Raw genomic sequence first — 22,380 nt, 5'->3', positions numbered from 1 at the left:
ACAATACTTTTCGTTTCAATAAATATAGTAATTTACTAATTATTAGTACTGATATAGCTGGAGATAAAAATGTGTAACTTATAAAGGAAGTGTAGTCAATTAGAGTTTTTTAATAAATTAGAGTGAACGGCGAAATTCTCAAAGTTTTAGTCACTTGGATCGTTGGTTGGCAAGTGGTCCAAAGAAGAGTAAATAGTTTAAGCGTGAAACTTCAGTTAAAAGCGTATCTCGCATTTATTTGCTACTAAAACGTACAAAAGACAATAGCGAGAAATATTTTGACGATGGGGAATGCCTCAAGCACATCTTATTTCCAATCTAAAGCAGCTTGTTGAATCGGTGGCATTCCATTTGACCAACTCAGCTATGGGTCTGCTGGGCTTTAGGAAGAGCGTGAGACGCTCATTCAATTGTAATGGTGAAAATTTGCTCATGATCACAGCCTTGGTGGACTGGCGATATTTGCCCACTAGGGTCTCGTTGCTGAAGCTTCGGCCTCGCTGGTCGGGGGCCATCTCGTAGGTATAGACGGCCTCGTTGGTGCTGTCATCGATCAGGCGATAGCTGGGCTGGCGATATGGATTGTAGCCAAGCTTCTTGCAAATCTCACGAACTTCTTCGCTTTTGGGTGGTGAGCTCTTTGGAAAGCATTTGGTATGCCAAATGCCATAGGTCTGTTCAATTACCTGTCCGTATTTAGGAGTCGTTTCCTGCTGGCTGTGTGTGGGAAATTGACAGTGATCTAATAGTGTCATACATTGAGCCATAATACATACTATTGGTGCTGCTGCAGGCCATCAGTCCAGAAATCCATCTTTTGCTGATGCATGGGATGCTCTATACCAAAGCAATAGCGTTCATCTTCCCCATTGGGACAATCCGGTTCCTTGTCGCATACGAAGTCCCGTGGTATGCAGTCGTCAGGGGAACTGTTTATAGAAGACATTTAGTAAGAGCCTCGATTAGCAGCATGTGAACTTACGAGCTGCATCTAAAGTGCTCCGAGGTACAATTACAGAGGACCGAACTCTCGTCGCTTTTGTCCCAACAATTCCGCTTGCCATCGCATATTTTCGAGGGATCTGTGGCCCTATAAAACGAAAGTTAAACACAAATCGAACCCATCAAGTGGAAGGGTGCTCACTGTAGGTAGGTAAAGCAACTGCAAATGGTGGGCTCATCTGTCATATCCTCGCAGTCGGGTACATGATCGCAGAACTTGTTCTTGTCGACACATTTGTAGGTCGAACGACATTTCATCTCGCCAGGGCCGCAACGCTGATTGGCCCGTCGACATTTGGTGTGCTCCTCGTCGCTGCCATCATGGCAATCACTACGATCATTGCAAATGGCCGATTCCGGCAGGCACAGACCCAAAGGACAGCGATGAGTGGAGCATACTGGAGCCGCCTTAAAATTGGCACAGGTGGGTTTGTCTGTGACAAAGATAGATGATATATCATTTGACTCAATCTAACGCGAATCCTACCTATAGCGTCTTGCAATGATTTATACGCGTTTTCCAGAGTCCTTATTTCAAACGGTGCCTTGAAGCTCTGACAATTCGTATTATTGTAGCTGAAGAGGGCTGTGGGAAACCAGCCCGAGTCCGTATCTCTACAGACCAACACTCCTTGATCGACGGGACTATGATCGGCCATGCTTATATTCTTTAGACCAAACTGTTGGCAACTCGTGAACTTGGTCAGGACCGGCTGCGTAGGAGGTTCCACGCCATTTATTAGTTCCACTTCCTCCGATATTGATGCCATATCCTCGGAACTCACATTAAGCATTCTCATCAGATGAAACGGTGGCTGCTTCTCCTGCAGCTGATAGCAGGAGGCTTGGCAACTGGAATCGTTCGTTATTTGGGCAATGCCCACTGTCTTGATTCGTCCACTAAAGTCATCGTGAAGCACACTAATGCAATCTCTGGCAGCTTCATTATTTTTTTCATTCGAACTGCCAAAGAGAAAAATGGTGTAAAAATTACAGATTTGGGATATGCATAATTACTGACCCATCTGGCAGGAAAGTGGGCAGAACATGGTGGGTGAATCGGGCAGGATGCTCTAAATGGAAGAGCAAGACATCTGAATGGGGCACATTCTCAAAGCAATCGATCCTACCAATTTGTTCGTGGTTGCTCCGATGAAGGGAACGTTTAGTTTTGCCTCCGCCCAATAAAACGCTGATGTAGTGCGTTTCGAAACTGGAATAAAAAGACGTTGAAAAATTAGCTTTTTCCATGGGAGGGGTCCAGACTCACCTTATGCCTGAAAGGCAACTTTCATGAACCACTAGCCAGTGTCGGTCGAGGAGCACGCCCAAACACCAAAGTTCTCCATTGGCATAGACATCCGCCAGCCAGGGCCAATGGAGCTCTTCGATGGCTTCATGCAGTTCCTCCTGTACCAGTAAAGTCTTGTTCTTTTTATTCTTAATTAACTTGTCCAAACGATCGTATATCTCATCCTTCTTATTGACCACCTGGGCTGGCACAACATTGGGTTTCAAATGAACATTCGGCTTATTGTGCGTCTCAATAACAGGCACAAGCAATGGCTGCACCTCATCCTGCAGGGTCGTCTGCTTGACCACCGGCTGTCCAGCCGAGAATGTTTTAATGGGCTCCGTCCTATTCGAAAGCGGATTGCACTCCACATAAATTCCAAGACATTTGTTTGGCAGTAAGCGATCCTTCTCTTTCCTTGCCAGCGTGGGATAGCCATGTTCCGGCAGGACCATTTCATTTCTGGTGAACTGAACATTATCCCTTATCCCACCCAAGTGGCTGTTCAAACGCGACTTCTTGTCCAGCTCCGGAGTGATGGCATGCATCTCTTGTTGGCTCACAAACTCTGTGCTATTGTAGAAGTGGGCACCTTTGAATCCCAGCAGGGCGCACACAGCGTCCGCCGTGTTCGCCTGGTGCTCATGGAAGCCCGTCTCGTGAACACAGACCACACGCCACACCCCATGGGCATTTTTCGAGAAGATTCCTACATTGCTGAATTTGGGCTGCTGGTGTGCATTATAGTGAACATCATGGCCATTGGTCAGAGCAACTGCAAAGCAAATACAAGGGAAAACAGTCTTAATGTTTCCATTGTCATTCCATCTAATTATGGCTTACAGCAGTCGCTTTCATCCTCCTTGAAAGTGCAATCGATATTGCCATCACAACGCTTGGCCATTGGCAGGCAGATCTTGGACAAGGGACAACGAAATTCATTTTCCTGGCAGCCTTAAGGGAGAGATATTGAAATGGGAGTCGCTAATGGTTCTTGCCATTCTTACCACAATCTTGTTCATCGGTTAGATCCTCACAATCCGCTTTCCCATCACAGAGAAGCATACTCATCTTACCCTTCAAATAATCGCTGCATGTACAATCTAGCTCATCGGTGCCATCTTCACAGTCCACTTTGCGGTCGCAGCGATGCTTTAGCTCAACGATTTGTGCCATCCTTTAAGGAGTTGTGATACAACAAATAAATCAAATAAATATATCAATTATGCTACACAGAATAAAACTTTTTACATACAAAGTTCAAATATTTTGCAGTAGACTTTTGTTCAATGAGAATAAATTACTTAGTTTTCTAAGTTTCCCCAAGAAATATAAATGCTCCTCTGATTTTACCATTCACTCATTAATTTAAATGATATATTGAAGTCGCCAAAATGCAACAGGCGAAAGAAAGCTTTTCTGGTCCCTTAAAGTATATATGAATATTCCTGATTAAGCATCAAGAGCCAAGTCGATTTAGCCATGTCAGCCCTTCTGAAATAAAACTATTTTCTCCACTAAAATGTAAACTATCGCTATCAAACTTGGTATATAGATTTTGTTTTGCAATATCCATTAATAAACCGATTTCAATTTAAATTGGACTAATAATAGCCAAGTTATATATGTACATATACCGTGTTCATTAGATGGACCATAAAGGCTAGAGTAAGAGTGACGCATCGCTTGTATCAAACAAACTGACAGACGGTCGATAATAATTCTGTGACACACATTTGTGAACTCAATTATACCCTTTACGCCTTATAGATTTTAAGATTAAGAAGAATTTTCAAGTATTTCCATATTAGATCATTTTGATTGTGTAGGGATTTGTCTTTAGCAGCTATTCTAGATAAACTGGGAGAATTGAGCTCCTGTGCAAAATGTTATAAAATAATTTTAAAATACTGAAGAGGATCATCAACTTTAAACTAATGAGACCTTGAGGTTTTAACCAATTATAAACAATTTGCAAGGGATTCGAGAATCAACTTACTTTTTGCACACAAATTTATTGGGAATTTCAGACTTGAATGTGACCCGATGAGTTTGTGTAGGTGCAGTCGTTGGCTTGGGGGTGGTGGTGCTTGTGCTGGTGCTGGGGCTGGTCTCAGTCTTGGTGGTAGGTGCAGATGTTGCTCTTTCTGTTGTTGTTGATGTTGCTGCAGAGGCAGTCGTTGTTGACCATTCTTGTGTTGAGGTTCCAGTTGGGTCAGATGATTTGGGAGAAACGGTTGTAACTCTATTGCTATTTGTAGTAGTTTTTGTTTTATGTGAAGGACTATCCGTTGTTATCACAGTTGTTGATTGAATGGTTGTTGGTTGAATGGTAGAGGATTGAATAGTTGTTGATTGAATGGTTGTTGGCTGAATGGTAGAGGATTGAATGGTTGATGCTTGAATGGTTGTTGGTCGAATGGTTGATGCTTGAATAGTTGTTGGTTGAATGGTTGTTGATTGAATGGTTGTTGGTTGAATGGTTGATGCTTGAATAGTTGTTGGTTGAATGGATGTTGATTGAATGGTTGTTGGTTGAATGGTTGATGCTTGATTGGTTGTTGGTTGAATAGTTGCTCCAGCTTCAGTTGTCAGTAAAGTAGTTGTCACTGTAATAGTAGGACCATCAGTGGTAATTGGCCAAGCAGTTGTATCTACATCCTTTGAATCCATCAATTGATGAATCGTCGAGCTCTCCTCCATTAGTTGCGAGACCAAATCTGTAAGTTTCCTGAAATCTTCTGTCGATGTGGGAAACGCGGAATTTGAAGATGGTGAAAATGTTGCTAAGATAATAGGTGTGCTCAAGTCATTTTGGGTAAAGGCGTCTGTGGTTTTCTCATCGATAGAAGGGAAAGTGGTAGTCGGCTTTTCTCCATCATCATTCTCCTCGCTGAATTCGGCTTTCAAGGGTTCCTCTAGTGAAGTTTCTTGCCGTTGTTTCTTTACAAATGGCTGCTGCTCTTCCAATGGATGATAATCGCTGACGATCTGGCAAGATGCATTCATTTTGCTGCAGCCCACCATATCGGGTATAAAATTATAAGTACATCCCACCTCGTCTTCACCGCCAAGACAATCCGCTTGTCTGTCACAGCGTTGCCTCTTGGCTATGCATCTCTCACCACCCCAAACGCACATGAATCCCGGGCACGATTGAAGAGGCTGCCTTGCTGGCAGCAGACGCGGGTGACTAGTGGCTAAGTCCAGCCAGTCCAGGTAGAGGGCAACTCGGGTGTACACCCCGAATTCTTTGGGACGGGCACAACCATTGCCATGGCTGACCACACCAGCGAGATAGAACTCTTCTGGATCACTGACGCTGCGACAAAAGAGCGGCCCACCCGAATCTCCCTGGCAGGCGTCCCGCCCGCCACTGGGATCGCCGGCACAAATATCCTCGGAGGCTTGATCTTCGGGCTCTGTGCAACGTTTTCGAATGGGCACAATCACCTGACGCAGTGGATCGCCTGCGAAGGAGAGAAATGAGAATGAGACTTTAACGAAATTCAGGGTATTTTTATTCTGTACTCACTGCTCGGACCCTTTTCGCGAATGGCCCCCCAGCCCACAACAGTGCAAAGGACTTGCTCCTCGGGTCCCCAAATCCAATCATCCCCAGATGTGGTCCTGCCCTTGTCGGGCAGACAAATCGGTTTGACCCAACGGTTATATTGCAAAGCTCCAGCCAACCGTAGCAGGCTGAGATCGTTGCGCATGCTTCTCCTCTCGTACTCCTGATGGACAATCACATGGGAGACTTGCTGGATCTGGGTAGACGGGGCATAGCTCGAGCGCCGCAATAGGCCAGCCCTCACCTCGTAGAAATATTTCTGATAATTGATGACGCAGTGGGCGGCACTGATTATCTGCGAATTAAATGGCTTATCAATCAAATCGATTGTTCGTCTGAGGAAAAGTAGCATACCCAGCGTTCTGAGAAGATGGTTCCGCCACAATGGAACTTTCCATCTCTATAAATGGCCACCACGAAAGGCCATTGAAGCGGTTCGGCATAACTTCCGCCCACAATGCGTCCATCATCCGTTGCCACCAGACGCTTAGACTTCTTCGTAGGCTTGGAAATCTGAGCTAGACCGCATTTCATGGGTGAGCACCTGACATATGCCACTTGATCGACAAGAGATTCTTCGCTGTTCCGACCGTGGCAAGCCTGGGCAAAGTGTATGCCAGCCTGCAGAGATGGTTCGATGAAGGGCCCAGGCAAGGTCTGCGGCTTGAAGGTCACATTGGGTGCCATTAACTCCCCCAGGTGGAACTCCGATTCGCACGCTGCCGCCGCCCATTTGTCACCATTGTTGCACACTGGATACCAATCGCCACGATGATTGTGATATAGAAAGCCCTCCGAAGCGGAAACGGCATGTGACTGAGACGACTGAGAGGATTAGACGAAAATCGTGATGGGCTATAGAATGACACCTACCATATGATGATCGACGTTGGTAACCAACATGCTGCACTGCATCTCGTCACGTTTATTGAAACAATTGAGGAATCCATCGCATCTCTCCAGGCGACTGTAGCACATGGACAGACTGGACCGATTGTGTCGCTCGAACTCGGCGGCGTTTTCGTAACAGGAGTAGGCCAAAGGCTCACAGCCAAAGCAGCCTAGTTCATCCTCGCCCATGGGACAATCGGCATAGCCATCACACAGACGCTCTTCGTCTAAGCGGTTGGCACAGGTGCAAGAAGACTCGTCGCTGCCATCGGAGCAGTCGACAACATTGTCGCACCAACGTGAAGAGTCTATACACTCCTCCTGGTCCTTGTTTTGCTGGCTTGCAAAGCAGGCCACTTGGCCAGGATCCCGGCACTTGGCATGCTCCAGCTGAGCCTCCAATTGAGGTACTCCGCCTGCATAGCTGGCATAGACCACCTGACCCAGGCCATGCTGACCTGATCCCGACGTCTGATTGGAATGTCGCATCTTAAAGTTGGCATTGGAGAAAGCACTTTGAGCGGGACGTTGATGGATATTCTGATTGGACTGCTGGCCCGACTGATTTTGCATGTAGGCGCAGTAGACCGGCTGCTGCTTCTGCTGCGGAGAAGCGTTCTTTGAGAATATATTTGCACCCCCTTGGCCTCCTGCTCCGGATCCGACGCCCCCTCCACTGACCCCACCGAAGAAACCCGCCGATGGGGCGAATTGCTGCTGCTGTTGTGGCACAAAGAATATGCCGCCCGCATTGGAGGAGCCACCGAAGTTACCAGCTGTTTGCATACCACCCATGGCATACGTGGGCCACATGGACATGCGGAAATTGGCCGGAGTCATGTAGAAGCAGACTGGTATAAAGGGGCTCGGCATACCGAAGTTTGGATTAAACATGAACTGGGCAGAGGCTTTCATGGTCTCGCCGGAGACGGGAAATCCACCGCCGCCTGGACCACGACTGGTAAATTGGAGACTGGGCGATGCTGTAATAGTCTCACCGCCAGCTTGATCCAACTGATCCTGTTCCAACACGTTGGGCAATTTATTTCTTCTCTTCTGGGACATGCGCTCACAAAGATAGAGAAGCTGTGCATCCGCAGCTGTCAGGATGAGAAGAGATGATGAGTTAGCTGACAAAAAACCCTAGATAATAGCTCACCATTTAATAGATTCCCACTGGCTGGATTTAGTTTAGGGCCCAAAGACGTTGCATTGGGCATTTCAGAGCCAAATGTGTCCATCAACTCATCTTGTGGAGGCGGCCTGGCCTGCTCTTCAAACTGGTGCAACCAATGCTTTAAGTCCGAGTCGTCTTCTCTTCCATCAGTTTTATTTCCGTCGACGATCTTAATGATAGGTTTCTCCTGCTCATTACGCTCGAAACTCTCCAGCATGTTCTCCATGCTGCTGGGATTATCCAAGGGATGGGGTTTGATGGTGGTAATGCTGGCAACTTCACTGCTGCTGGCATCGCTATCAATGATCCAACTGATCTTCATCAACTTTGGTTTGGTGGGATAGGCCGTATGATTGATGGTCTCTGTTGTGGAGCTCACCGTAGTTGGCAGCGTTGGCTGTGAAAGGGTTGAACTAGTGGACAGCGGCTCCGCAACGTCATCGCCATCTACGATCCAGTCAAACTGCAGCTTGCGATTGCTTGGATTTGGATTTGGGTTTGGGTCTGGGTGTGTCGATGTGGCGGTCTGCTCTTGATTTAGTATGGAGCTAGACGCCAACTCCCTTGTAGTTCTTTTGTTGGGTTCTTCTGTAGAAGTCTTAAATATCTGCTGGGGCTTTTCAAAGCGATCCAAGATCCAAGTAATTGAGTCTGTAGAAGATTCAGGTTCCAAGCTTTCAGAAGTGGATGTTGTGTTCTCTGGTAAATGCTTGGTGGTGGTGGATGTGGAGCTGGTGGAGGTGGTGGAGGTAGAGGTAGATGTACTAGTGCTAGTGCTGCCCAAGGTGCTGGTCGGGATAGTTACACTTTTTTGTGTATTCTCCATATAGTGTGCTTGTTCGTCATCATCCCCATGACCGTCAATAATCCAACTGATTCTCTCTGGCTTGATTTTGGTGCGAATTGGTTTCTGTGTGCTGACGGCTTGGGCTTCCTTATCCTCTTTGCTGGTTTTCTTAGGCGCTGCTGGAGATGGTGATGGTGTGTTTGGGATGGGCGTTATTACTATCGTCTGCTGGGTAACCGTCTCCTGGGACTCGACTTCCTGACTAAGGGATTCTAAATGCGGCTGATGCTCCCTCATAATGGCCTTCATTTTCTCTATTTTCTCCGTCATTTCCTTAGCCATGTTGTACATCTTGATGAAGGCAGACATGCATTTGTCGGGTGTCCGTTTCTTGCATTTCGTGTATTCACTTTCCAGCTGGCTCAGAGCCTCCCTGGCCCGCTTGCTTCTTATCCTGGCATACAACTGCTGCATGCTCTCCTCCACCTGAATTGGATCAATTGAGCTGATCGGATGGAGATCGGACTCGCGGCGTGTTCGATGTTTTTTATCCAAACGAAACTTAAAGCGCAAATGCTTTAGCCTTTTATCTACGTCCGCTTTATCATCCTTGTGTATCTTGAAGTGAATTGTCTGGGGACTGACTATTAAATTACCATCTAGATCCACATCCTCGTCGATGGGTTGTTTAAGTTCCTCATGCTTTCTATTCAGGCTCTGAATTTCCCGGTCTTGCTCTAACGAAAGAAATTCCTTATTGAATTCCTTAATTGTTGAAATATATTTCAATTACTCTTACCCATTCGCTCGATTACAATGCCATGATATATCAAGGAGAACAAAAGGATTATAAATAATAATACCGATATGGCAAATATCCTTTTACAGTGTAGCAGAGTCCAGCATCTACGTGGATTCCGCAGCAAATAAGTGTGTTCCAATTCTACAAAAAACAAATTTTATCAGTTGGGATCACTCAAAAATCAGTGGATTCTCATAACAGTTGCGTTTTTCTACAGGACTTTCAGAAGCAACTATTACACATATAAGCTGAAACAAATAGCTTTAATGTTTAAATTCTCGATGTGTCCACTTAAAGAAGTTTCCAGATAGAAGTTACCAATGAAACAAAATATTTGTATATGCAGTCAAGGACGAAAGTATTAGCAATTTTTAGCACATATGCATTTCAACAGGACAACGATGTTACGCACATGTCGCTACAATATTACAGACCTTTATCCGCATCCCACTATCTATCTATTTAGAGACACCGTTGGTGCCAATACTTTTGTTTGTGACTGTAGAGATACATAGAACATACAAATTATTTTATCCAAAGGACAGAAAACGACTTATTTCGTTTTGGAGATCGGCTAAATCCAAAGAATTGGCATATATTGCTTAAAAAGTAAAAATTATGTAAGGATATGGATAAGATATGGTCCTTTAACCAACAGACGACTATAATTTTTTCCAAATACTTGGGATTCCAGAAAATCAGAACCAAAGTTTGAAAAATAGTCAATGTAATAAATTTGTGGCCACAACTGTATAAGAAAATCTCTCTTTAACTATAGCCATATATTTTATATATGTACATCTAAAGAATCTTTGAAAATGAAAATGAATTAAAACAAAAATGTTTTATATTGAACAAACATCATAACTTGATGGTTAAAAACATGTTTCAATTTAATCCACAAGTTGATTTTGAATTATTATTGTATAAAGAGCGGACCTTTGCATGAAAAAAAACTGGGACACAACAATTGGACTATTTTGCTTAAAAATACTTATTTTTGTGAGGTAATCAAATTTATATAGTTTCGAGATTAATGTTGAACAACAATAAAATACTCGGCAATGAATTGAATTCTCTTTCTTTCGTAGTTCAAGTAAAATAAAATCATGAAACCAATTAATGACTTAAAACCGGGCTATGTCGAAAATATCAAAAACAGATTTTCAATTGGCTCAACATAAATTCTATATGGCTTAGTCTTATTAGACCTACGATCTTGTCAATCATACACAATTTGAGTAATGTGCGGAACTTAAACTTTTTCGGAATATCGACTTCTAGCACCAGTATCTATATTAAACCCATTTCAGTAGGCTGACTAAGTCATACACCAACCGAGAGGACTCGCCGAGTATACATGCCGAATAAACATGCTTTGATCCATAATAATAGCAATAAATACATCCCCAAATTCGAAAAGAAATTCGGTATTTAAATGGGTATAAAACCATTAAAGGTACTTCACATTTAAAAAGGCGAAGGCTAGAAGCATTAGATGGACGCCGATTTATTTGGGAGATAGAAAAAAAATTATATCGGAATATAAAATATATGAAAAAATAAACCATTTTTTATATTTCTTGAAAAGAGTTTTGACCTCGAGACGGCAAAGCGAGTTACAAACAACTTGAGGGTGGCTAAATCCAACAACTAGATGAATAATATGACGACGAATACCGAATTATACTATCAAAAACCTATGTACATATATTGAAACTATTTTAACAAGAATGAAATGGAGCCGCTCTATGAAAAGGAAAGTAATGGCTCAATTTCTGGATTCTTTAGTTCTTTTATATTCCTGAAATATGCAAAACACAAAAAAAAAATGTCGTTAATGCTTGCAGAATACCTATACTTAAATTGGTTCTTTCTGAATATGTGTATTGACAATTGTTTCTTTTGACTAACCCATTTTCATGGTTTGCAATGCTAATCGGATGCATGCGGATGTTAAAGTACTATAAAAAGTTTTAAGTTAAATCAAAGCAAATTTTTCTATGCTAAAAATTTAAAGCGTCAATCTTCAAACTCGCCCTCTTGATTGGTATAACGTTTATTTAGATCGTCACTTATCGTCTTGGATACTTGCCTTGTTAGTAGATAGATATTTGGCCTATATTATAATAAGACATGGGTTTGGATCATATGACACTTAAAAACATAAAAAAGGGACTCTACGAAAACACAGTGTGTATGATTACCTTTTTGTTTTTGTTTTAAAGTACGCTAGGATTTAGCCAAACTATCTCTAAAGCTGCGATTTAATCGCAGTACTGACCACAAAGATAAGGCACACGTAAGCGATTACTTAATTAGGACTAGGTTATTGCCTTCAAATTGGGAGTGAGTTTAGTCTAACATTAATTAGATTTCTGCTGATATGTGCAATTTTGGAAATGTAGGTACATACATACATACTCGTTATGGGTTAAACTACACTTGTACTCAGATATTCTCCATATAACTTCTGTTTACTGCAAGCAATATTCAATATTCAGTCGGATCAGGTAACTATGTACATCACTTTGCTCCGATAGGAACAATCAGTAAACAAAAACAATGAGTTTTATATAAATTAAACATTTGTTCATCAATTATGATCATGACCATGATTAAGATCGTACTAGGAAAACATTTGTGGCATCGATTTTTTGCTTTTATGCGATTTTAATATAATAAACCAATCCAATGTATTAAGATGATGTAACTTTAACCATTTCTTTTGTTCGGGTTAGTTTTGATGCTAGAAAACTAGATTATAAATTTTGAATATAGACAGTATATTGACCCTTGGAAAAGGTTCTAGGTCAAGTAGATTAATGGTTTATTGCTCTCTTCACCAAACTTTGTATTCATAAATTACACAAAATAAGTAAGCTTTGATTTAAATCTGGTATAATCATTTGTGTGCCATTTTCAGGTGCAGGTTCAAGGTTTTTCGTTTTAGAAAAGTAGGAAAAAAGAACTAACACAAGAGTATACAGACTTCGCATGGCCAAAATGAGGCGGCTCTCTGTGTTTGTCGTGTTTTTATTCTTTTTTCTGTTTTATTTTGGTCAGCAAGTTCTTGGCTGATCAGCAATTTCGCAATAATTTTTTAGAGAAATGCTGATAAAAGTCGAACTAAATTTTTGTTTTAACGATTTTAATTCTAAGCAAATTGTTGTAGAATATTGTTTTAAAGCACTTATAATTAATATTTGTAGCAAGAGTTATGAAAACCTACCCTCCATAGAGACTCTCATTTTGAGATGAGTATTTAAATAGTCATTGATGAATACTAGTCGGTGTTTTTTCTTTTAATAAGTTCCAATTTGTGATTTCTAATTGCACTTCACATAAATAGTTTGGTTTTTTTACATTGAACACTTTGTCTATGTTTTCATTGTTTCATCCAAAAGATAGTTGAAGAGTTTATGATCCGAAACGACAACCGAAACGACAAGAAAATATCTTCCGCGCACTCCACTAAGGTAAACTGGCAAATGGCAACTGAATCCATCGACGGCTGCTCGCCGCGCTTATGAAGCCTTCCGGAAAATGGATCAGCGACGAAGTCGACCCACTTTCAGTGCTTCTTTTCCTTCTTTTTTTGATTTAACAGTTTTTTGGTTAATGAAATTTTCGCGAGGTCAGCGGAATGAAAAGTGCAAGTTGAAGGGGCAATTTTGCAGAGGCAACGAACCAATGAACCGCCCAAGCAACAACAACCAACACCCACTTATGGCCAAAACTACACAAAAAACAAAAAATTAAAAAACCTAAATAAAAAATCTATATATATGTATGTATATGTAGTATGCTTGTGTTGGTGTGCGTATGGAAAAGGTGTTGACTAGAGTCAAAATCATCGGTAGAATGTAAAACTTAAGCAACCTTCGACTAGAGTGTTCGTTGGAGAAATCTATTGATTGATCATTTCATTTTATACAAATTCCGTACACCCCAACCTCAGAATAATTCCAAGAAAAGTATTTTTTAAGTTTAACATTTTAAAGAAGAATAAGAAAAGGCCTATCAACTAAGTAAATGGAGAAAAATAAATAAAAGTAAAAATAACCAAAAAAATAAATAAAAATACAAAAAAAGTAACAAATTGCGAGAATATATATATCAAGTCGTCGTCTTCATCATATTTATATATAACAACCAAAAATCTATATAAATGAATATTCACTAAAAGAAATTGTCAAAAACTCTTGTTTACTTTTATAATCAAAATTTTACTATCAGACATAATTGTGAGTAACCGCGAATCGCGAAGGCGCAGCCGCAATCGGCTAATGCAATGATTCTCAAAAAATCCCATACCGAGAATTCAGTGACAAAAAAATTGATGCTTAAGCCAGGAAAGTGCGTGCCCCAGGCCCACCACCTGCAACACCGACATAGCTATTACCGGCAACCCCGCCACCAGCGGCCGCCCCCTCACCCACGGGCAGAAGCCAGCGGTAACGGCGTGTGCGTGACTATCGTGCAATCGGATAAGAATCGAGACGAACGGTGAGTACCCCTCCACTCCCCCACTTGAGGAACCATCGTCAACTTTATCTTCAACTATCAAGCTCTAGCAGCGACACGTGGACCAAATCGAGCCAAATGTTCAGGACCGTTGGACGATTCCAAAGGTAGGTGAAAAACCAAACGCTTAATAATCAAGAAATTATTCGAAAATCGTGCCAATAGAAGGGTTATATACTGACTATAACCCCCTTAGGGGGGGTAAATGTCTTCGAGCAGAATATTTCCTCAAATGGAAATGTTTTAGAATGATTTGCATAGTAGGAAAATGCTTTATACACACTTATTGAAGTCATACGAAAATGAAAAGGTACACTTTATTCATAAATTTAGTTATTTTCGGTTATATAATTTGGAAGTACAAAATAGTTAGAAATTATATATAGTTAAGTGTCAATTGGATAGTTTTCATATATCCATTTCGAAGAGCAAAAAATATGTAGATAATGCAATTTCTGATAATGATAATGTTTAAGGTAAATCGGAATTTACCTTGCCAATCTGTTTCGATTCGATTATCTTTAAACTTTATCCAATTTGCCGTGACGAGCGGCATTAAGCTGATTGAGTAGTTTTTGAAAAATCTCCGGACTTATGTTATTACTCACACGCATTAGGACGAACCAGTCGCCATAACTGAAATTGCATAAGGCGCTCTCCAATTCCGATTTAGTCATGTTGCGGGCCTTGGCGTAGACCAACTGAAAACGTAGGCCACGATGGAACAGGATAACCACGCGATAGAGCAGCTTAAGGCCGGCCAAAAGAGTCATCAGCATAAACCAAAGCCAGAGGAAGGCAAAGATCTTTTCATTCAGAATGTTAAGTGGCAGCAGGCAGAGATTGTCATACACATTGGGCGATCCACTGGCACCAAAACGGATGACTTCGCATTTGGCTATTTTGGGGAAGACGCGCGAGGTCATGCGGGTCCATTCGTTCCAGTTATACGAGGGAATGGCTTTTAGAGCCTCCACATATTGAGACCAGAAATCATCTAGGAATATGTTAAGCAACAGCATGTTCACCACCTAGAAAAAGGGAACATTTAATTGGGTTTCGGGTTGGAGACATTCTCTCCTTGTACTACACTCACTCCAATGACAAAATTCAGAATCTCGCAAAATATGTAGAAGGAAAAGTAACGAAAATGTGTCTCCTTGTAGTTGGAAGTAAAGTAGTGAACCAGCTTACTCATCTGATCCTCAGACTGTTTGCCCACATTGCTGTGAAAGTCCAGGCAGAGATGCTTCAGTCGGCCGCCCTCCCAGGTCTTCCATAGAAACGCTGGCAAATAGAAGACAAAAGACTCGAGCAGCAGAACCAGAACTACCCATTGATAGTAGCGTAGATATTTTCTGTCCTTGGGCACGTTCAAGAGCGGCGTGGTGTTCTCCGCTATGTACAACAGATTCATCTCCAAGGATCGGTTGATCGTTTCCCTATAATTCTTCTCCACTATATGGCCACTCAGTTGTAGCAGGGGCTCCTCGTAGTTCATTATGTAGGTGCCCAGGGTCCAGCAGTAAGAGTGGACAAAATCCATGTTACTGAAGTCGCTCACACATTGGATCGGCTCACCGAAATACTGTTTCGATGACAGCAGAAAAGTGCATGCCAAGAGAAAGGCCACGGTGCACTTCGAATGAAGGGTAAAGACGCCGTCGTATATGTGCACTGACTTGAATTGCAAGTATTTCGATAGCGGTTTCACGGCTGTATACATTTTGTGCGCAAAAGTTTTGAATAATGTTTAAATATTCAATTGGTTGGCGAATGACGCCTTAACTTTTCCTATTTAAGTTTTAAGATAGCACGCGGATTGTTATAACGGTTATTACGGCTGCTTAACCGCTGATCTCACTCGCACTTGCGAATATAAAGTTCAACAGAGAGAGAGCTCAATAGCAGCAACAAATGTTACCAGATCTTCGGTGACAAAAAAAAAAGCGTAGCTTAATAAACAACACTAACACTATAATGACACATTTAATATTTCTTCATATAATTATTTTGTGATAATGTATCTTAAATAATTGGCGCCAAAGAAAATTGGGAAGTATTGACTCAAAATGAGCCTGTTAACGCAACGTGGTCGTTGCATTGTTTGCTAGAGGGCGCTTGCGTTTCTAGCGCTCACTGCTCCCTCTGGCAAAACGAGAGTAACACAAAATGCGTTGCCATATCGCATAATCGGTCAGTTTTTTGTAGCTTTGGAACACATGTGTTTGTTTTGGAATTTAACGTGGATAAATTGTATTAAAATATCATTGCTGAATGTTAATATATCTTGCCGCTTTCTTGCAGCTTAAACATTAGGCGCAACAGAATGAAAGAGCAGCTATCGTCCAAACAGTTGGAGCGTTCAGAAAAGAAAAAGAAGAAGTTGGCCGCCCTTGCGAATCTGATGCAGCTAAATGACCGAGATCGGGACCGTATACACGAGGCGGAAGTGGACAAAAGCCCTGAAGTAGTAGACACCATTTCGACAAAAACCGACGACCATGACGATTCAGGATTCATCATAGTGAACAACAGCAAGCGCAAGCCCAGAAATCAGTTGACCATCCCTACAGATGAAGAACGCGGCGATGGAAATGACAAGGGAGAGGACATGGAGTCCCTCAATGAGCCGGATATTAAGAGAAGTCGGAAGACCATGGAAAATAATGAAGCTGGTGGAGATTCTTGCACCATACCTAATGTCATTGGCGGTCTCACCCAAGAGCAATACAAATCCTTGTCAGCTCAGCTGCGTCGTCGCAAACGTGAACTGGAGGATGTGCCAGGTTTGCGACTGCGTGAAATGGGTCAGCGTGCTTCGCTAGAGACACCACAGCATGCGCGGACTCCCATCTTCCTCACTGACATTCAGCATCTGTTGATGTCTGCTTTGATTGGCCAGAAGAGCCCCTGCCGTCCGGACCGCTGGTGCTCAGTGGAAAAATGGCTCAGTCTATCCCACAGTGTAGTGGTGATACTAGACGGACTCTCGCTTTATCACTATCTGTCCAACGAAAGTAAATTTGAGGCGACGAATCGAATTTTCGATACTAAACTAGAGATGCTTCTCCCACCGCAGGATGAAGGCAGCATTATCGACGAGATAGCTCAGGTCACTACAACACTCTGTTCCCCCTTCGATTTGGATAACATTTTAATCGATTTAATTTGTCCTGTTTTCTTGCAGATTCCCCTGACCAATGTCCAGGCCAAGAAGCTAATTGATGAACATGGCTCTTTGGAATCGGCTGTAGAGCTGAACAAGGACCCCACTTTGTTTGTTAAGACCATATTTCCCATCGAAAAAGTGTTGGGCGACAAGGACAAGGAAAAGGAGACACGCAATGATCTCCATCCCGATGACAAATTTCCACGGACCAAACTGCTGCTGTCAGCCCTCCAAATGGTCGACGAGGGCTATCCAATTCCATTGCAGGGCGAACTGCACACCCGCTTCAGATCCTATGTCTTCACTAAGAAATCATATGCCCCAGTCACAGATAAGAGTCCCATGTATGGCGTGGATTGTGAGATGTGTCGCACAGTTGCGGGAGTCAACGAATTGACCCGCATCTCCATAGTGGATGAGGAATATCGCACAGTCTATGAAACTCTGGTTCGTCCAAAGAATCGTATTACGGACTATCTCACCCAATATTCGGGCATCACAGAGGACATTATGAGAAAGGTCACCAAAACTCTGAAGGAAGTCCAAAAGGAGGTGAGTGAATTGCTGCCATCTGACGCCATTTTGGTGGGGCAGTCACTCAACTCTGATCTTAATGCCATGCGGATGATGCATCCCTATGTGATCGACACGAGCGTGTGCTTTAATATCTCTGGTATAAGGCGGCGTAAGAGCAAGCTCAAGCACCTGGCCCAGACGTTCCTCAAGGAGAAGATCCAGGAGAAGGAAGAAGGCCACGATTCTATTGAGGATTCGCTCGCCACTCTCAAACTGGTTAAAATGAAACTGGCCCATTGCATTGAATTTGGCGATGAAATTCTGATGAACCACAAGCGCATGCAGGAACTGGCCAGTGCAAGCAGCGGCGACTCCATTAACAACAATCTGTTTGCCCATGTGGCCAAGAGGGACAAGCGCACGGCCATCGTCACAGTGGGCGATCTGCGTCCACGCCTTAAGCAAGTGATTCAACAAGCAAAAGAGGCCGTTTCCAACGACAATAGTCGCTCGGTTTATGTCCACGAGGTCTCCTCATCAAAGGAAGCCATACAAAAGGTGAATGAAATTGCCCTAGACAATGCTCTGACCATTGCCAATATACAGGTCGCCGAGGAGGACTTCCTTGTCGAGAGCGCTGAGCGCAATGCGGCCAAACTCGACAAACACATCGAACGCTTGTGGAGCTCGGTGGCCCACAATGGCCTCTTTCTGGTCCTTATGGGGGGTTCAGCGGAGTGCACAAAAGGTGTGGCTAAAATTGCCATCAAGCGGCTGAATGGCCAATCTAGAGAATGATCAAAACACTGCCACGGCTTTCACCCCACACACCCACACCCATGCACACACGCACACCCACGCGCGCGCAGCCACACACACACTCGCACACACACACGCAGAGAGAGAATCCCATCTAGATTTAGTGAATCAAAAAACAAAAACAAATGAAAATTCACAAAGCTGAAGTAAATTTTTTTGTTAATCCCCCCAAAACTCCATGATACACCAAACACAAAAAACTCTACACAGACACACGCACACACACACACACATACACATACACATACACATATATATATGTATATATACATGTTTATATATGTATAAATATGTAATTATGTCTATCGGAAGCGTTACTTTGTTACGTAAACAAAATGTATCCATGAGGAAATTGTCAAATTTAAATGAATTGTCTCCACAAAAAGAGAGAGAGAGAGAGAGAGAGGGAAAGAAACGGAACAAAACATTATTATAATAAAAAAAAAGAAACATGCAAGAAAATCTAAACAAATCACACACACACATTAAAAAAAAAATTAAATGTACATTTATTTTTTCACATAAAACAAAATGTTTTTCTTTATTAAGCGACAATGGAAAGATCATCCAAAACCTTTTTGTAAAATTTGAACATAAAACCGTTGCCAAAGGCATAAGAATTCGCATGTTTGACATAAGATAAATATGATATATAAAAGTCATAGTGTTTAAATTAAGCAGCATATAAATCTGTAAACAATACACACACTTGTATGTAGTAAATAATGCAAATGGCTCAAACCATATTCTCATATTGGTCTGTTTGTCCGTTTATCAGTTAGAACGAAATGGTCTAAGCCATTTATTGAGCAGGCTCTAGGGATCGCACTGAAAAACATTGGGGCAACAAAAAAAAAAATGGAAACTCTGTGTGGAAAATGGAAGAAAATTTGCGTTTCTCATAAGATAACGGCAGGAGGAGGATTAACTTATGAATAAAAAACAAACTCATTTGTTGGCTAAACTTACGATAAAGTCATTCGATTTATTTAAAAGATATTCGCATAGAACACCGAAACGTTTTCTGGACCACGATCGATCTATATGATACGACCGTTGATGTGAAAGATATATTGAATATATTTGCTCGATCTAGACGAAATAAGGCAGATATTCCTCCTCAACCAAAAAAATACTTGAAAGATTTAAGTAAACTTTAACTAACTCTGAATTTTGTTGTATCCTGAAGTCTTTTTCAATTCAAATAATTTATAACTTATTGACCCTTTAAAATAAAATATGTAAGTTGAAAACTGAAAGAGTTATTAGTATTAAGTTTTTTTTTTTATTTAGAATTAAGAATTATAGAATTAAAAATAAATAGAAGTGAAAAATTCCCTGTACAAGGACTGTTTAAAAATTTAGACCAAAAGTAAAGTATGCTGCTGCCAGCAAGGATAACTCGAAGCAGGATAGCCCGAAATTAAATTTGAAGTCGGCTTTGGATTTACCATGAATGTAATTCTGACCCCAAACACATTCAGAATTTTTAATTATTATTATTATTATTATAGGATATAGTTGTAAACTATCAACCTAACATTATTTTACAAGCACTGGCAACTAAGGCCTTCGGCTTATGTTAGACGAAAACTACATCCATACACTAGCCTGGGCTGAGTTTTTTGACGGGTACCCGCGAGAGTTGATCCTTGGACTTTCACCTTGCGAAACACATTGATGCCTATCGCTAAGCAACTGTGAATGTAGGCGCCAAATCCAAGAACCATAAGCATTGGCTGACTCATGTTACCCAGCGATCGTGGCCACTGCCAATATTGCAGATGCATCAGCTATACCCTCTTGTCCAATTTGCATGTTGGATTTATCCCTGTTGTGCTCCCAGTTTGTGGAATTACAGTTTCCTCTGAATGTCCAAATTTTTTTTAGCTTTCGGGTGCGGGTAAAATTTTTAGCCCATGGGCTGAGTTGGGTTGGATGTCACATTTCGGCCGATGCCCACCTCTAGTACAGATCTACTACGAGAGCGACTACGAAATTGCTACGAGAGCAACATAAAAGGAAATGCTCCGTAGGAGTAGAACAAAAATTTATTTTGTTTGCTCCGCTCTCATCTCTCAAAGGAATACTTTGTGTTGCTTTTGCTTCCGAAAAAAACGGAAATCAGAAAATTTTACAGCAAAAGCAGCAGCAAATAACTGAAATAGAAAATTTTCACAGCAGCAGCAAACAGCAAAAATGCGAAAGCAAAAAACCCGACAGAAGCAGCAATAGCAAAAACCCGAAACAAATTGCTTTGATAGCAACAGCCAAGTTATACATTATAATACTAGGAACTGATTCGACTGTTGCTATTGACCAAATTCGGAAGTCGACGAAAGCAGCAGTCGGAAAAATAGTCGCAGCAGACTACTTGATTCTTGATTTTTGGCCTACTTTGATTTCACCTATACATACACATGAAAGTACACATACTCAATACTGTTTTCTCTTTATTTGAATAAACAAAAAGATATACAAATGATAAAAAAAAGACTTTTAAGAATTTAATTGAAGAAATTAAAAAAAAAACATAAAAAAATTAAATAAAGGGAAATGAAAAATGGAATTAGTCACGGTCGTCGTCCTCAAACAAGGGCATGGTCTCTATTGCTGCATCAAGATAGTTTGGATTAAGTTTGACCAGCAAAATATTTTCAAGCATGTCCTCGCTAAGTCTGTTTCGATAGTCGGTAAGCACAAGCCTCAACATCGAAAATGCTCTTATAATCGTCACCTGTTATAAAAATTAAGCATAAAACTTTGACCTTAACACACAATATGTGCATATTTTGGGAACTACATAATTACCTGAGTTGGTGGAACTGCAAAGCTTTAAAGCAGTCTTTATCGGTATGGTACTTTGCTCGCCAAAATGATAGAACATTTGTGTCACTTCTTTGGTACTGAAGTTGCAATTTATCAATTTTGTGTGTATAACGAAGTTCACTTCATCAGCTCATTGAAGTAAATATGCATTTAACAGTTCATCTTCATCATTGAAAAAAATTTCGTGCGAATCTTTTAAAGTCGAATTTTCTGATATGGTGGAATTTTCCGATTTATTGAATTCACTTATTTTGTTCCAAATCGTTTTTAAATGAGTTGCTGCTTCTGCTTTTTGGTTGTCAGTCAGTGTGTGTTGGAAGCGTGGATCCAAATATAGACAAGAAATTAAAAACTTGTTATTCAACGCGTCTCTGTAGAATTTAAAATTTTTTGGCCAATGACTTTTACATTTTCAACACGTGATTCAGCTGCAATTTTCTCCGTGCAAATCTTCATTTTTAGCCACTGCGCATAAAAATAACTAAAGTGCAATCACTCTTCTTGGAACTTCTTTAGTGTTTTTTGCAATGGTGTAAAAATATTACAAAAATCTTCTATAAAGGACCATAATTTTGAATTGACTTCAAAATTCTCTTCCTCAGATTTATTTTTAATGGACTCAATTTTGAGCAAGACCTCTTTGGCTTGAATCAAATCATAAAGCATGTTATAAGTTGAACCCCACCTGGTCGGACAATCTAATTGGGGAAGTTTCAATTGTTGCATTTCGAAAATTTCGCGAAATCCATTGGAAGACTTCCTGACGTACTTCGTCAGGTTGCGGCAACTCAGCAGGTTTTGCACCATGGCAGATGATTTTACCACGTCCAGAGCAACTAGCTGAGTTGTATGTGCGGCACATGGACACACTTCAATTTTTCTCATTTGAAAACTAGGCACTGCTTCTATAAGCTCAATTTTTTTTAAATATTCCTCATTGTCACAGGTTAATTTCTTCAGATAACACAGACAATATTCTGGTCGCTTTTA

General features: G+C 41.4%; 3 protein-coding genes across 3 annotated transcripts; 1 reads left to right on the top strand and 2 right to left on the bottom strand.

The window, feature by feature from the left end:
• Positions 1 to 210: 210 nt before the first annotated feature.
• On the bottom strand, positions 211 to 13,072 carry LOC6645050 (serine protease nudel). The gene is made up of 16 exons (XM_023177240.2): positions 12,760 to 13,072; positions 9,525 to 9,668; positions 7,921 to 9,462; positions 6,744 to 7,861; positions 6,225 to 6,686; positions 5,832 to 6,165; positions 4,296 to 5,766; positions 3,304 to 3,473; positions 3,140 to 3,250; positions 2,273 to 3,071; positions 2,024 to 2,215; positions 1,490 to 1,965; positions 1,145 to 1,436; positions 983 to 1,090; positions 777 to 929; positions 211 to 717 (listed from the first exon to the last, which is right to left on the bottom strand). Exons 1-16 carry the CDS (start codon positions 12,776 to 12,778, stop codon positions 297 to 299), a joined length of 7,812 nt encoding a protein of 2,603 aa, XP_023033008.1. The 5' UTR covers positions 12,779 to 13,072; the 3' UTR covers positions 211 to 296.
• A 614-nt stretch (positions 13,073 to 13,686) lies between these two features.
• Positions 13,687 to 19,529, top strand: LOC6645013 (RNA exonuclease 5). The gene is made up of 4 exons (XM_002067703.4): positions 13,687 to 14,036; positions 14,099 to 14,161; positions 16,362 to 17,169; positions 17,245 to 19,529. The coding sequence occupies exons 1-4, from the start codon at positions 13,822 to 13,824 to the stop codon at positions 18,538 to 18,540; spliced, it is 2,382 nt and encodes a 793-aa protein (XP_002067739.2). The 5' UTR covers positions 13,687 to 13,821; the 3' UTR covers positions 18,541 to 19,529.
• LOC6645049 (innexin inx4) lies at positions 14,341 to 16,087 on the bottom strand. Its single transcript, XM_002067704.4, has 2 exons — positions 15,151 to 16,087; positions 14,341 to 15,085 (listed from the first exon to the last, which is right to left on the bottom strand). Exons 1-2 carry the CDS (start codon positions 15,778 to 15,780, stop codon positions 14,576 to 14,578), a joined length of 1,140 nt encoding a protein of 379 aa, XP_002067740.2. The 5' UTR covers positions 15,781 to 16,087; the 3' UTR covers positions 14,341 to 14,575.
• Positions 19,530 to 22,380: the final 2,851 nt, after the last annotated feature.

Source organism: Drosophila willistoni (genome assembly GCF_018902025.1).
Source record: "Drosophila willistoni isolate 14030-0811.24 chromosome XR unlocalized genomic scaffold, UCI_dwil_1.1 Seg105, whole genome shotgun sequence".
Taxonomy (NCBI): domain Eukaryota; kingdom Metazoa; phylum Arthropoda; class Insecta; order Diptera; family Drosophilidae; genus Drosophila; species Drosophila willistoni.
Note: the sequence above shows the minus strand (reverse complement) of the source record. Positions and strands in the feature narration are given on the sequence as shown.